This window comes from Dendropsophus ebraccatus, chromosome 6 (genome assembly GCF_027789765.1).
Source record: "Dendropsophus ebraccatus isolate aDenEbr1 chromosome 6, aDenEbr1.pat, whole genome shotgun sequence".
In the NCBI taxonomy this organism is placed as follows: domain Eukaryota; kingdom Metazoa; phylum Chordata; class Amphibia; order Anura; family Hylidae; genus Dendropsophus; species Dendropsophus ebraccatus.
The window spans coordinates 47856334-47872249 of NC_091459.1; the positions used below are offsets into that span (position 1 = coordinate 47856334).

General features: G+C 44.1%; 1 protein-coding gene across 3 annotated transcripts in view; it reads left to right on the forward strand.

Annotated features, from left to right (window-relative positions):
• The window catches only part of ROS1 (ROS proto-oncogene 1, receptor tyrosine kinase), a 114400-nt gene that overhangs the window by 88200 nt on the left and 10284 nt on the right, over nt 1–15916 (forward strand). For all 3 annotated transcript variants that reach the window (XM_069974931.1, XM_069974929.1, XM_069974930.1), the window contains exon 40: nt 5166–5329. In XM_069974931.1, the coding sequence (XP_069831032.1) occupies nt 5166–5329 (164 nt within the window). The remainder of the gene's footprint in view (nt 1–5165; nt 5330–15916) is intronic.

The window sequence follows — 15916 nt, forward strand, 5'->3', positions numbered from 1 at the left end:
GCAATGTACATTCATTATTCTTATTTTTTAGTTATCATTGAAAACACAGCACTTCCTGTTTTCTGACTGTAAACACAGGAAGTCCTATGTTTCCCAGGCCACCTGAGCACTCATAGACAACTCAGCCATTTAATTGATGGATGCATTGAGCCTTGACACTCTGTACTGGCCAGACTTCATGTGTTTAGTCTCTCTCTTTCTCTCTCCTTTTTTTTGTAAACCCGCACAGGACTAAAAATCTGCCTTCAGGAGACTGAACCTTGACACAAGCAAGTATAGCTTTGTTTTACAGCATGATAATTAAAAAAAAAGAACAGATGGTGCAAACTGTACTGGCTGGACTTCATGTGTTTAGTCTCTCTCTCTCTCTCTTTTTTTTTTTTAAACCCGCATAAGACTAAAAATCTGCCTTCAGGAGACAACCTGGATACAAGCAAGTATAGCTTTGTTTTACAGCGTGATAATTAAAAAAAAAAAAAAAAGAACAGATGGTGAAAACTGTAATGGCTGGACTTCATGTGTTTAGTCTCTCTCTCCCTCTCTTTTTTTTTTTTTTTTAATCCCGCACAAGACTAAAAATCTGCCTTTAGGAGACTGAACCTGGATACAAGCAAGTATAGCTTTGTTTTACAGCATGATCATTCAAAAAAAAAAGAACAGATGGTGCAAACTTGCTTTATATCACATCTGCTGTTGATTTAGATTTTAAAAGTTATAACGACAGGGACAATTTAAGGATTGACCACAACTTTGCCTCTTATTAGTTGTAGTTTTACTCATTTATAAGCTTTTTAGGATTCATCGGACAATCTGTGTTTCTTTTTTTTTTTTACTAACACCTTTCTTTTTTAGTAGTTTTAGGCAGAGAAGATGGATAACCTTTCATTGGGATGGATATAGGGTCATTGGGATAGACATAGGGTCATTATCCGAATAGCTTACTTCTGTTCTGTATACAAATGATCCTCGCCAGAACATGTTAGAACTAATAGTATTTGTGGTTACACTCAAAGTTCAAAGTAGCACATGACCAAAACAACTTTCAACAGCTCCTTAATCCCTTTGCCTCAGGACACTGCTGTAAATGTGCTACTTTGCAACTCACAACTTTGTTAATTTATTATTCATATGTAAGAGGGAGGCCAGAATCTGACTGCTAGTGACATAGGTTGACCCTTAGAGGGGGGTGATGAGCATAGTTGCGGGCTGCTGGTAATGTGGCAAGGGGTCCAGCAGTAACCACCTCAGTTATGTTTTGAGGCAGCAATAGCTTGAAACCCACTGAATTTTTGCTTGCAAACACTTAACTCAACAGAGGCATCTGAAACTTGACAGCTTCAATAAAAGTATATACCAGTTCACGATGCTCGACATGCATTTGAGTTACAGTTATCTCAATAACAAAAAGGGCGACTCTGGCAGAAAACTAAATGTCTTGCAAATCAACTGGTGTCAGAAAGGTATATAGATTTGTAAATTACTGCTGTTAAAAAAATCTCAGTCTTCCAGTACTTATCAGCTGCTGTAGTCCTGCAGGAAGTGGTGTATTATTTCCAGTCTGACACAGTGCTCTCTGCTGCCACCACTGTCCATGTCAGGAGCGGTTCAGATTAGTAGCAAATCCTCATAGAAAACCTCTCCTGCTCTGGACAGTTCCTGTCACGGACAGAGGTGGCAGCAGAGAGCACTGTGTCAGACTGGAAGGAATACACCACTTCCTCCAGGACATACAGCAGCTGACAAGTACTGGAACACTTGAAATTTTTAAACAGCAGTATACAACTTTCTGACACCAGTTGGTTTGAAAGAAGCATTTTTGCACCGGAGTACTCTTTTAACTCTCTAATGACACTTTTTGCCCCCTAAATCAGGGATATAGTGACACACTTCTCAGCTTTAACCCTTGAGCCAAGGGTTTAATCAGTAGTTTTACTACACTACATGCCCTAGCACTATGAGGGTGTGTTCACATGTACAGGATTTGCAGCAGATTTGATGGTGCAGATTTGATGCTGTGTTCAGTTATTTAGATCAAATCCGCTGCAGATCTGCTGTGATCAAACCCGCTGCAATAAGGTACGTGTGAAGCTACCGTAAGGGTGCCTTCACACCTACCGTATCGCAGTAGAAAATCTGCTGCGGATCCGCAGCAGATCTGCAGCGGATTTAACTAAATGAATGAACACAGCATTAAATCCGCACTTACAAATCTGCTGCGGATCCGCAGCGGATTTGACAGTGCGTATTTAATGCTGTGCTCATTCATTTAGTTAAGTCTGCTGCGGATCCGCTGCGGATCCGCAGCGGATTTTCTACTGCGATACGGTAGGTGTGAAGGCACCCTAAGGGAGATTTATGAAATCTCGGTAAGTGATGTACGCCACGGAGAAGGTGCAGATACTTACCTTCTCCTTGACGTACACTTGCTGTAACCCCCGCTCACCTAATGGGTGGCTGAGGGAGGGGGGTGCGGCAAAGCGAGGAGGAGGCGTGGCCACTCTTACTGTGATATATGCCTGCTTGTAGTCATAAATCATGGCAGAAATCTACATCTGCTGAGGGGCAAGTAGCAGGGCCGGTTTGATTTGTGTGGAATGAGCCTTCCGCCTCAGGCGGCAGATTTTGCGGTCCGGCAGGGGGCGGCATTATGTCCCCCCTGCTGTCATTTTTGTTAAGTATCACTTAACAAAAATGACAGCGCCCGCTCACCTGTCCCGTCGCCTGCGCTCTCCACATCCCGTCAGGTCCCGCGATGTCACCCTGCAGCTGTCACGGACCTCCAGGCTGTGGTGAGTGCCCGGGGTCGGTGGGGGACGCGCTGGGGTGATCGGGTCGCACGGGGCCGCCCTGCGCGACCCGATCACCCCACTCACTCACCACAGCCTGGAGGTCCGTGACAGCTGCAGGGTGACATCGCGGGACCTGACGGGATGTGGAGACAGCGGAGAGCGCGGGCCGGCTGCGGCGTGGGACAGGTGAGCGGCTGGCTGCGGGGGGGGGGGGGGGGGGGGGTTGCGGGGGGGGGATGCCGGCCATCACTCGGGGCGGCCGCCTGAGGTTTGCCTCAGGCGGCAGAAACCCCAGAATCGGCCCTGAGCGTACTCACAAACAAGTCTTCATAATTGTCCCGCTGTGTGTTCACTTTACACTCATTTGTCATCTATGAAGTTTATTCCAAGCTCATCACTACTCTTTCTCAGTGCTACCTCAGCACCCATTACTATGTAGTACTTAGTAAATTACATATTTACAAAATGGGTTTTAAATTGGTGTCACAGTGACAAAAAGCAAGTCCATATGTAATTCACAGCACTTGGTGTTATAGTGACACACTGTCGATGTAAAAATCCATGTTTTGCATAAGGATTGGCCAGTAAGAGGATCTGCTTTACTTCCTGTCTCTTAAACACCAGAGAACTGTGACCTTCATTATTTCTATGGTACTAAAGAGGAAACATTGAAAGGTATATAGAGCTTTAGTAATGAGGCGGAACAACTAATGGTCACCCATAAAACACTTTGATGGCTAAGTTCCTATTGTCAATCAAATTCATTGTAAAAGAATTGTTTTTACAAAGTATTTACTAAGCACAGCCCAGTCAGATTGGTGGGTTATAAGTATTTACTAAGCACAGCCCAGTCAGATTGGTGGGTTATACGTATTTACTAAGCACAGTCCAGTCAGATTGGTGGGTTATACGTATTTACTAAGCACAGTCCAGTCAGATTGGTGGGTTATACGTATTTACTAAGCACAGTCCAGTCAGATTGGTGGGTTATACGTATTTACTAAGCACAGTCCAGTCAGATTGGTGGGTTATACGTATTTACTAAGCACAGTCCAGTCAGATTGGTGGGTTATACGTATTTACTAAGCACAGTCCAGTCAGATTGGTGGGTTATACGTATGGGGGCTATGTTCACACTACGTAAGTTTCCGGACGTAGCGCGTTCAGTGAATAAGCGGCCGGAGATTTACGTAGTTTGCGTACAATGGAAAGTATACGATCTACGGCTGCACAGTTCACACTACGTAACTTACCCCAGGATCGTACGCGGCGCCGTAAAAAATGAACCAGACCATTGTTTCGGGATGGAAATGCTGTAACTTACGCCCGTAGCGTAACATGCGGTCTCGTATGTAGTGGTGATTTCTTCATTTTTGCACTTTTCTTTGCCGATCCAAAAGGTTCTGTGGGGTGTCCGGTGCTAGGCGAGGTTTTCCAAGTAAAAGACCGCTGTCAGATCGCTACGTAGGGCGCTCGGGAAGCGTAAGTAGACTACGGGCGTAAGTTCGCGGACCGTACGTAGCCGGCCGCAACTTACGTAAATCCCCGGCTGGAGTTTAACACGTATATGTCCAGCCACAAAAATATGCGGCCGGACATATACATAGTGTGAACATAGCTTTACTAAGCACAGCCCAGTCTGATTGATGGGTTATAATAATAATAATATTGTATTGTATAGTAGGATTAACACTAGTGGTATTTAACTGAAACTAAAATCGATGCTTGTTTGCTGTGCCTTTACATGACGTTATCATTTGCGCATCAAGGCTGCACAAACTATAGTCAGATCATTTGTGCCACCCATTTAAAGGAGAAGTCCAGTGAAAATTTTTATTAAAGTATTGTATTGCCCCCCAAAAGTTATACAAATTACCAATAAACACTTATTACAGGAAATGCTTATAAGGTGATTTTTTTTCCTGCACTTACTACTGCATCAAGGCTTCGTTTTCTGGATAACATGGTGATGTCTCCCGACTCCCAGAGCTGTGTGGGCTGTGGCTACTGGAGAGGATGATGGCAATCCCTTGCTACACTTTAGCAGCATAACAGTGGGCTTTTTTTTTAAGTACAGCGCCGTGTATATGTTTGTTTTTTAGAAATTACTTTTTTTAAAACAACATTTTATCTATATCGAAATATATATATAACTTTCTGACATGCCGGAGTACTTGTTTATGTGTATATGTGTATTTACACATACTGAACAAAAGCAAGCTTCATTCGGTGTGTATTACATGTGTTTCCTACTAATCCCAACTAGACATAGCCATTTATTCTTTGTTAGGAAAAACTTGTGTGCTTGTTTTTTTTTTTATTATTATTGAGTAAAAAAGTATGGAGCTAATGAAATTCACTACATTTTTCCATTAGGTGGAATATGATGCTAAAATGTTGGACACAAAATCCTGCTCAGAGACCCAACTTTGCTCAAATTCAAAAACAGCTTGAAGAACTCAAAGGTTGCTCTTTAAGATGCACTCAGCCCAAAAGGAAAAGATTGGATTTAGAAGGCATTGATAATGAAGGTTTTGAAGGTGAGTAAAGGTCCCCTCCAGTCTATTGTTTTCTATGTTATATACAGTGGTACCTTGGTTTAAGAGTAACTTGGATTAAGAGCTTACATTTTTTTCAAAATTGTAACTTGGTTTAAGAGCTCCCTGTACTTGGTGGGAGGGAGAGCAGGGGAGGGACATGGTCTGCATAGTGTGGTCTACAGCCCTGTACTCTGACCCAGGCAGTCTACCTCACCTTCCAAATCATAGCAGATCCACCTTAGGCACTCACACTCAGCTACACACTGCTGCTATAATGCACCTGCACTTACACTCACGCCATTTACATTACTGTATAGAAAAGTTTCTGTCACTGTCCTCCTGCACAGCTCTGTGATTCTCACATCCTGATTGGTCCATGCTGAACACACCCCTTCCCCATTGCTGTCATGTGACCACACAGACCTCTGATAGCAGCCTTGCTTTTCTATTCTAGCCTGTTATACTACGCTACTGCATTATGGGGATTTGCGCCTCCATCCTGTATCTAAAACTGCTGCTGTTTTTTCATTCTTATGCACTTACTATACAGTATCCTCCACATGTTGATTGCTATATTGTACAGTAACTTAGAATGTCACATATTCAGCTTTTTCTTATTGTTTGTTTAATTTGTTTTACGTGTTATTCATAATGAAAATCATTATTTTTGGGTTGTGGAACCAATTGTCTGCATTTCAGTGATTTCTTATGGGAAATTTTGCTTTGTAATCCAAGGCACCACTGTATATAAAATTACAGTCAGAAAAAGAAAAGCTTTCATTAAACAAATAATGAAATTAATGATACATTGTCCTGCCTCTAAGCTGTATAGGGGAGAACCCCCTGCAATGGGGGGCCAGGGGTTCAGGGTCTCCTGTCAGAATCGAATATTAGAAAAAGCTTTTGCATTGCCTTTCTATTCATTCTGTATGGGAGCTGTTGGAGTTAAACAAGTACATAGTGTGTGCAATATGCTGTGCATCTGAGGGTCCATTTTGAAAGAAGACTTGGTTCCTTATTCCTAAAATCGAATCGTAGGGGTCAAAAACAGACTGTTTCCATGCACTATGCTTTCTACCTACAATCTTGCCTTCTGTGGATTACAACTTCCCAGCCAGCTTACAGTATCATACTTAAAGGGAACCAATCTAGATGATTGTGCTGATATGGTTATATGGTTCCCAGCAGCACAGTATAGATCTACTGTGCAGCTTGCGAAGCATACCAGCCACGGCTGCAGCAGTAGCTTTACAAAGGGGAAAAAGATGTTTTATTACACCTCACAAGGCCTGGAGAGGGGCAGCAACTAGTTATCAGTTCAGAGAGCAACCCATTACTAGTCATAGGTATCTGCCTGTCAGCGCACAGTTTGAGAATGACTAGTTGCCGCCCCGGCCTTGTGTGCTGTAATAAAACATCTTTTTCCCCTTTGTAAGTGTAGTGTCCTGGTACAGGTGTGCCACCAAGTTTCTATTCCATCTATCAAAAAGTACCTGTCAGGTATTTCTGTAAGTCTTTTGATGTTGGGGACTGAAGGCTGAACTAGGTGTCACTAGAGCCTATGTAATGTCTTGTATTCACTATGCCCAGCTGAAGGAAAATGGTTAAAGTGTCACTGTCGTGAAATTTTTTTTTGCAGAAATCAATAGTCCAGGCGATTTTAAGAAACTTTGTAATTGGGTTCATTATCAGAAAAATGCATTTTTATCATGAAAAAGCAGTTTGAAGCTCTCCCCCCTGTCTTCATTGTTCTCCTATGGAGAGAGCTAAACAAAAGACCAAAACAGGACAACAAAGAGTTAATCTACAAATATCTCACCCGTTATCTTCTTGGACAGTCACCAGTGACCTGTCTGAGCTCGGATTACAGCTGTCACCCAGCTCCGTGCCTGTAATCCTCTGTTATCTGCTTTCTGCTGCCGGCTAACTCCCTCCTTCCTCCTCCCCCCTCCCCTCTCCCTAGAACAGACAGGGTACGTCTCCTGCAACAAGTCACAATTTTCAGATTTTTCAGAGTGGATGAAAAAGAGGAAGGAGGGGGGGACCTGGGAAAAGGCTTTTTACATGCAGATAATGGCAGATTTGGCTAATAAACCCAATTACAACGTTTCTTAAAATCGCCTGGACTATTGATTTCTGCAAAAAAAAAAAAAAATACGACAGTGACTCTTTAACTGTGTTTTCTGTGTTCTGTTCTAACCAATCACACACTTCCTTTCTTTCCCTTCTAGCAATGCCCAGCTGAAGGAAAATGGTTAAGGGTAGCTTCACACGTACCGTATCGCTGCGTTTTTAACGCTGCATTTTTATCGCTGCGTTTTTGCTGTGCTCTTTACATGCACGTTTTGATTTTCACATGAAAATCATGTGAAAATCAAAATGTGCATGTAAAAAACACAGCAAAAACGCAGCGATACGATACGTGTGAAGGCACCCTAACTGTGTTTTCTTTGTTCTGTTCTAACCAATCACACCCTTACTTTCTTTCCCTTCTAGCACTTTCCCCACCATATTAAGTCAGTTAGTTCCTGGTGGGAGGGTCTTTCTGATTATCTGCAGTGGAAGAGACAAACTGAAAGAGTTGCTGCTACAGTTTTCCAGCCAGTCCTCACTTAGAGGAGTTAGCTACACCCAGTGGTGCAGGCCTGGGGCTCGCTCATCTGGTTTGGCAAAAGGCCGTCCTCTCTCTTTTGCTTCTAACAATGAATGCAAAGATTCTCTACAGTACACCCAGCCACTTTCTACGTTATGCCGGCAGAGTACACTACAACATAGACAAGGTCCCCAAGATGGCCTCCTACACCTCTCCCAAGTCAAGTTACTCCTTTCCTAGGTCAAGCTTCACTTTTTCTATAAACTTCCTTCTCAAATCATTACCTTAAAGAGTCACTGTCGTATTTTTTTTTTTTTTTGCAGAAATCAATAGTCCAGACGATTTTAAGAAACTTTGTAATTGGGTTTATTAGCCAAATCTGCCATTATCTGCATGTAAAAAGCCTTTTCCCAGGTCCCCCCCTCCTTCCTCTTTTTCATCCACTCTGAAAAATCTGAAAATTGTGACTTGTTGCAGGAGACGTCCCCTGTCTGTTCTAGGGAGAGGGGAGGGGGGAGGAGGAAGGAGGGAGTTAGCCGGCAGCAGAAAGCAGATAACAGAGGATTACAGGCACGGAGCTGGGTGACAGCTGTAATCCGAGCTCAGACAGGTCACTGGTGACTGTCACAGGAGATATCCCGTGAGGGATTTGTAGATTAACTCTTTGTTGTCCTGTTTTGGTCTTTTGTTTAGCTCTCTCCATAGGAGAACAATGAAGACAGGGGGGAGAGCTTCAAACTGCTTTTTCATGATAAAAATGCATTTTTCGGATAATAAACCCAATTACAAAGTTTCTTAAAATCGCCTGGACTATTGATTTCTGCAAAAAAAAAATTTCACGACAGTGACACTTTAAGCACTACTGTTACCTATACCTGCACCTAGTGAGCTGTTTGTTATTGTACCTTTGTACCTTGTATTGCACTAAAGTTCTTTAGTAAAAGTCACCTTTTGGTTAAGTTCTGGAGCCTCATTTATCCACTGCACCCTCACAATGTGCTACCCTTTTGTGCCAGCACCCATGTGTCTGGGGGAGGGGGTGTTAGTGGGGGGCACTCCTGGCCATCGTGACAAGTGCCCCAAACAAAAACACCAACACCCACTTGAGTTTTTGAATAGAAGTAACTTACAAATCTATGTAACTTTCTTGCATCGATTGACTTAAAAGCATTTTTTTTTCTCTGCAGTACCCCTTTAAATGCATCTAAGAGGGAAACAGGGCACAAATCAATGTCTTGAACATAAGAACTGCAGAGGAGGAAATTGGAGTGTGAGTGTGTTAATGCTGTGTAATATATGCTGTGTGTACCAGGGGAGTAACTACCAACATAACAGCCAAATTGGCTGCTACGGGCCTTTCACATCAGGGGGCTCAGTGGCCCGCTCCTGCAGTGCACTGGGCCTCCTAAACCATCATAATTAGCAGCACCCAGTGGCTGAGTGGGCCTCCTGGGCTCTGCAAATGTACCTGATGTGCGCTCTCAGTTATGCTGTTATGACTACACTTGATGCCTTAGTGCTCAGTCGAGGTGCCAAATCAAAAGTTTGCTATGGGGCCTAGCTATGCCCCTGGGGTGTACTGTATGTGTAGTCTATGTTGTGTGTGTGTGTGTGTGCGCGTGTGTATGCAATGTATGTGCAGTGTATGTACTTACAACTCCCCATACCTCTTCACCTTTGTGGACCACCACAGTAGATCCTTACCTCTCCAATCAATAGAAGGGCAGCATCGGGAGGTGAAAAGGAGTCAGCAAGGAGCAGCAAGTACATTTTGACTACGTAAGCAAAACACTTGAACACTAGAGATTCTGAACCAAACTCAGACCTTTTTTTGAAACCTATGGTTATCTTATTGTTGTTTCTTTGAACTGTAAGAGGTCTGGGTGCCCCTAAGGGTACTATTACACCAAGCAATTTTCCGACGATCTTAAACGACCGCTAAGGCAAACGACCGAAATCGTTCGCCCAAGTACACGAAACGATGATCGTTATTTATGATCGTTCTTGCGGTCGTTTAGTCGTCGCTATTGCGTACGTTTCAGCTGTGAATTCTGATTCCACCGAACGATGTGCGAACAATGTGCGAACGATGAGCGAATGATCAAACGATAAAAATAGGTCCGGATCCTATTAAACGATCAACGATTTCTCATTGGTTGTTTAATCGTTGCCTGCTATTACACGAAATGATTATCGTTCAAATCCGAACGATTTTTTGAACGATAATCGTTCCGTGTAATACCACCCTAAGTCTTATTGCACCTGAGTAAGGTAACTCTCTTGGGCTCCCACAGGTGGGATAAGGTATCCGCTGTAGCTAGCGTTGTTCCCACTAGGTGTCACTACTGTGTTTCTGTGTAACTCTATGCACGGCTGAAGTCTTCCAGGGGTTTACTGTTCTGTGTCATGTGTTGCCTTTATGACCACTCACAGGTGCAGGTGCTTTCCCTCTTTTATCCATACTATCTTCTTCACTCTACAGTTAGTGAGTTGGTTGTAGTCTGAAGTCAGTCTAACAGGGACGCAACTAGACAAGTCAGTTCTTCTTATTAGCGCTAGAACCGCTATGCAGTGCTAAACCTTTCACAAGTGGAGAGAAACCAACAGAGAACACCTTGCCCACACCGTGAATCTCTCTAAAAAGTGCAGGGCAATTACCTTCAGAGTCATAGGAACCGACCCCAGTGGAACAAAGGTACTAAGAAAAGTCCTGCGTATTCCGCTGCGCAGCGCAGGACAACTGGGAAGACTCAAGAGTCTGCTCAACCCAGATAACAAGGCCTGGTGCTTGTATTACCCACCTAGGACGGCTAGTTCGCAACTAGGGGGCATAAGGTGGTCAGACTAGAAGTCATCCGGGAGTATGAGTATACACTTGGGTTAATCTCTTTTTTGTGGTAGTGGTCTTACACCACTCCAGGCTACCGTGAAAAGTGCCCAAGGGACCCTAGACCCACGCAGTTACCACACCACTGTACCAGCTGACCTGGCAGGTGTCCACTCAAACACTCCCCGCGCCTACACCGCACATCTACATCACATAATCAATTTTCCCATGTCTTCTTGTGGGAGGAACCAAAAGAATTTCCACCCAGGGGGACATTCAATCTAAAGCCAGCAGTCATTGACTTTTCCTGGCCATTACCATTGCCATCTTATGCTCTGGTATCATTTTTTTATGCATTTTTTTTTGTGTAGGAAATATTTTGTGCTTCTGTAAATGTTTGTTATCATTATTAATTCAAGCTACAATATCTTTACACTGATTTTACAATACTTGTCCCGGATTATTTTGTGTGTAGCCGGAAGCACACCTCATGTACTGTGTAAATTCTCAGTCAAACTAATTCCACAGTCAGTCAGCTTACAGGAATAGAAGCACAGACACCCACAGAATAAAAATATCAGCATGACTTCATTCGGCTTCATTTAGGCAAACATCACCAAACGTTTATACAGAAGAGGAAACTAAACATAGGCAGGCTGGCCGGCAGTTGTCTGGGACATAAATATACTGATTTATTTAGTATCCTTATTATTATGTTTCCCCCTCAAGAGCATGTTGGAAATAGCGGAGACTTATTTGATACGTGCTTCTTAAAGAGTCAAGCTTTAAGGATTTTATGTTAAGTGGTTCCTCAAACAAAACTTCACACAGCAGATGTCAAGGTCATTTAGAAGACTAGTATGATCTTGAGATCTGCATATATGAAGTGGCTATCTGAAGGGCTCAAAGCCAATAAACCCGAGCAAACAAGTCAAGGAGCTGCGGTGCCATATAAAGAATATAGTGCAATATCTCTAAAAAAAAATTGAAGAAAAGTAAGGGAGGAAAAACTGTTATTTGCTTCTGTCCTACAGAGAAATCACCAATAGGGCAATTTATGAAGGGACATATAATGGTTGCCAACTGCACAAAAATCCTGAATGTTTAACCCCTTAGTGACCGCCACGCTGCCTTTTCACGGCGGCCACTAATGGGCTTTATTCCGATGCGTACGCCTTTTAAAACCTACACAAATGTGGTATCGCCGTAACCGTAGTGACCCAGAGAATACATGTATTATGTTATTAGTGACCGCCGATACGGATTTTTACGGCGATCACTAATAGGCTCTATTCTGCTGCCATCAGCTCTTTATGGCGATGGTGCAGAATAGTGCAGCGGCGCCGGTAATGCCCGCAGCCCCCTCCTCTCAGCTACCGGAGGTAGCTGAAGGGTTGGGACAGAGTGTGGGGTCAGTCCCGGCCAGTCCCCTCACCGGCGATCGCCGTTATTACCAGTATAACGGCGGCCACCGGTAACAGACATTGCCAGCGCAGCTGAACGCTTTCATCTCTTCTCACCGTGAATCCACAGTGAGAGGAGATGAGAACATGTCCCCCCCTGTCCCCAGAATGAACCCTAGTGACCTGGTCACTGACCCTACCCTCCCAGGGCGGCCATCTGATCCAAGATGGCCGCCGCCATCTCTGTGAACAGACTCTGTTCACAGTGATGAATTCCTTAAAATGATCAAAGTTTCATTCTCTCCACCACCTGAGGTGGGGGAGAGCATGGGGGAATGATCGGTGACCACGTGGTGTCGTCCCAGTACAAGTGATCAGCGGTATATACTACATACCAAATGGTGCCGGCCCTTTTTTACGCCTGTCACCAAAGTCAAGTGCCCTGGATTACCCGTAACCACCCTGGATTACTTGTAACCACCCCAGATTACCTGTAACCACCCCAGATTGCCCGTCACCACCCCAGATTGCCCGTAATCTCCCCAGATTGCCCGTATCCACCCCAGATAGCCCATAACCACCCCAGATTGCCCGTCACTACCCCAGATTGCCTGTCACTACCCCAGATTGCCTGTCACTACCCCAGATTGCCCGTAATCTACCCAGATTGCCCGTATCCCCCCAGATAGCCCATAACATTTCCAGACAGCCCGTAACACCACAGATTGCCCGTAACCACCCCAGATTGCCACAGACTGCCTGTAACTACCCCAAATTGCCTGTAACCACCCCAGATTGCTCGCAACCACCCCAGATTTCTCGCAACCAGCCCAGATTGCCCGTCACCACCCCAGATTTCCTGTCACCACCCCAGATTGCCCGTTGCAACCCCAGATAGTCAGTGAACACCACCAGATTGCCCGTCACCAACCCAGATAGCCAGTGAACACCCCCAGATTGCCCGTCACCAACCCAGATAGCCAGTGAACACCCCCAGATTGCCCATCACCACCCCAGATAGCCAGTAACCCCCCCTAGATAGCCAGTAAACACCCCAAGATTGCCCATAACCACCCCATACAGCCAGTAAACACCCCCAGATTGCCCATAACCACCCCAGATTGCCCGTGACCACCCCAGATTGACCGTAACCACCCCAGATTGGCACAGACTGCTCGTAACCACCCCAGATTGCTCATAACCCCACCAGATTGCCTGTTGCCACCTCAGATAGCCAGTAAACACCCCGAGATTGTCCATTACCACCCCAGATAACCAGTAAACAACCACATATTACCTGTAACTAAAATGACACTCCTTCTCTTCTGAGCCCTGCTGTGTGCCCATACAGTGGTTTATGCCGACATATGGGGTACCATTGTACTCAGGAGAACCTCCGTTACAAATTTTGGGGTGCTTTTTCTCCCCTGTTCCTAGTGAAATTGAATTTTTCCAATAACATGTTTGTTTGGTTTGAAATTTCTCATTTTTTTTTATTTTTACGGTCTAGTTTTGAATACTTTCCTCCAATACCTGTGGGGTCAAAATGCTCACCACACCCCAAGATGAATTCCTTGAGGGGTGTACTTTCCAAAATGGGGTGACTTTTGGGGGGGTTCAATTCTGTAGACATTACAGGGGCACTGCAAACGCACCTGGCTCTCAGAAACTTCTTCAGAAAAATCATGCACTGAAAATGCTAATTGGCGCTCCCTTCCTTCTGAGGCCTGCTGTGTGCCCACACAGTGGTTTATTCCCACATATGGGGTACCGTTCTACTCAGGAGTACCTGCGTTACATATATTGGGGTGAGTTTTCTCCCCTGTTCCTCGTGAAATTGAGAAATTTCAAACTAAACAAACATGTTATTGGAAAAATTCTATTTTTTCATTTTTACTGTCTTCTTTTGAATACTTTCCTCTAATACCTGTGGGGTCAAAATGGTCACCAAACCCCAAGATGAATTCTTTGAGGGGTGCACTTTCCAAAATGGGGTGACTTTTGGGGGGGTTCTATTCTGCTGACACTACAGCACCTGGCGCTCAGAAACTTCTTCAGAAAAATCATGCACTGAAAATGCTAATTGGCACTCCCTTCCTTCCGAGGCCCGCTGTGTGCCCACACAGTGGTTTATACCCATGTATGGGGTACCGTTCTACTCACGAGAACCTGCGTTACATATATTGGGGTGAGTTTTCTCCCCTGTTCCTCGTGAAATTGAGAAATTTCAAACTAAACAAACATGTTATTGGAAAAATTCAATTTTTTTCGTTTTTACTGTCTTTTTTTAAATACTTTCCTCTAATACCTGTGGTGTCAAAATGGTCACCACACCCCAAGATGTATTCTTTGAATGGTGTACTTTCCAAAATGGGGTGACTTTTGGGGGGGTTCTATTCTGCTGACACTACAGGGGCTCTGCAAACGCACCTGGTGCTCAGAAACTTCTTCAGCAAAATCTGAACTGGAAATGCTAATTGGCGCTCCTTCCCTTCTGAGCCCCGCTGTGTGCCCACAAAGTGGTTTATGCCCACATATGGGGTACCGTTCTACTCAGGAGAACCTGCGTTACATATATTCGGGTGAGTTTTCACTCCTGTTCCTTGTGAAATTAAGAAATTTCAAACTAAACAAACATATTATTGAAAAAATTCTATTTTTTCATTTTTACTGTCTTCTTTTGAATACTTTCCTCAAATTTCATGAAAATTTGATAATTTGCTGATACATTTCTAAGCCCTGTAACACCCTAAAAAAGTGAAATATGTTTACGAAATGAAGCCAGAATAAAGAGGACATATTGGTAATGTGACTTACTAACTAATTTTTGTCATGTGCCTTTTTGTTTAGAAGCAAAGAATTTCAAAGTTCGTAAAGTGCAAAATTTTCTAATTTTTCATTATATTTTGATGTTTTTCACAAAAAACACACAAGACAGTGACCAAATTTTGCCACTAACATAAAGTACCATATGTTACGAAAAAACAATCTCAGAATCGCTAGCATACGTTAAAGCATCACTGAGCTATAAGCGCATAAAGTGAGACAGGTCAGATTTTGAAAAATGAGGCTTGGTCCCTAAGGGGATAAAATATTAAAGGGGAATTCCCATCAAAAGAAGTTATTTCCTACCCACTATGTGTGCCTTCATACAGTAAACAAGGGTACCAGACAGATGCCTGTATACTGGAATCTATATATATAGACTCTTGTCTAATATTCTATAACCTAGCACTAGTGTTGAGTGGACTTGATGAACTGTTCGGGTTTGACAATGTTCTCCAAACCTGAACGCTCAGCCTTTAACTCACAGCTTCTGAAGGAGTTGAAGGCCATGCTAGGGCTGCCAGGAAAACATGGAAACAGCGGCATCCAACTTCAGCCACTGGGAGTCAAATGTGGAGTGTTCAGGTTCGGACAACGCCCCCTATTTACTAAAGCCCGATCAGCAGGAGCAAGCGAGTGCCAACCTGTCAGATCAGTGCTCGCTTGCTCCTTGTTCCCCTCTTGCTGCCGGCGCTACATGCCTACACATGCCGACAGCGAGCGAGTAAGAATGGGGGGGGGGGGGCTTGGCACAGGGAACTGCGAGAGGGGCTCTACGGATGATCTTTAGTCCATCCGGGCAGCCCATAGAAGATAGCCATGGTCTGCTGCCGCCGCTCCTGTTGCACAGAGAGGTGGCCAGCAGACCTTTGTTATCGTTGAAAAATTTTTCAATATGTTGGAAGACATAGAAAGAAAAGTAATGTGCTCGAAGTCGA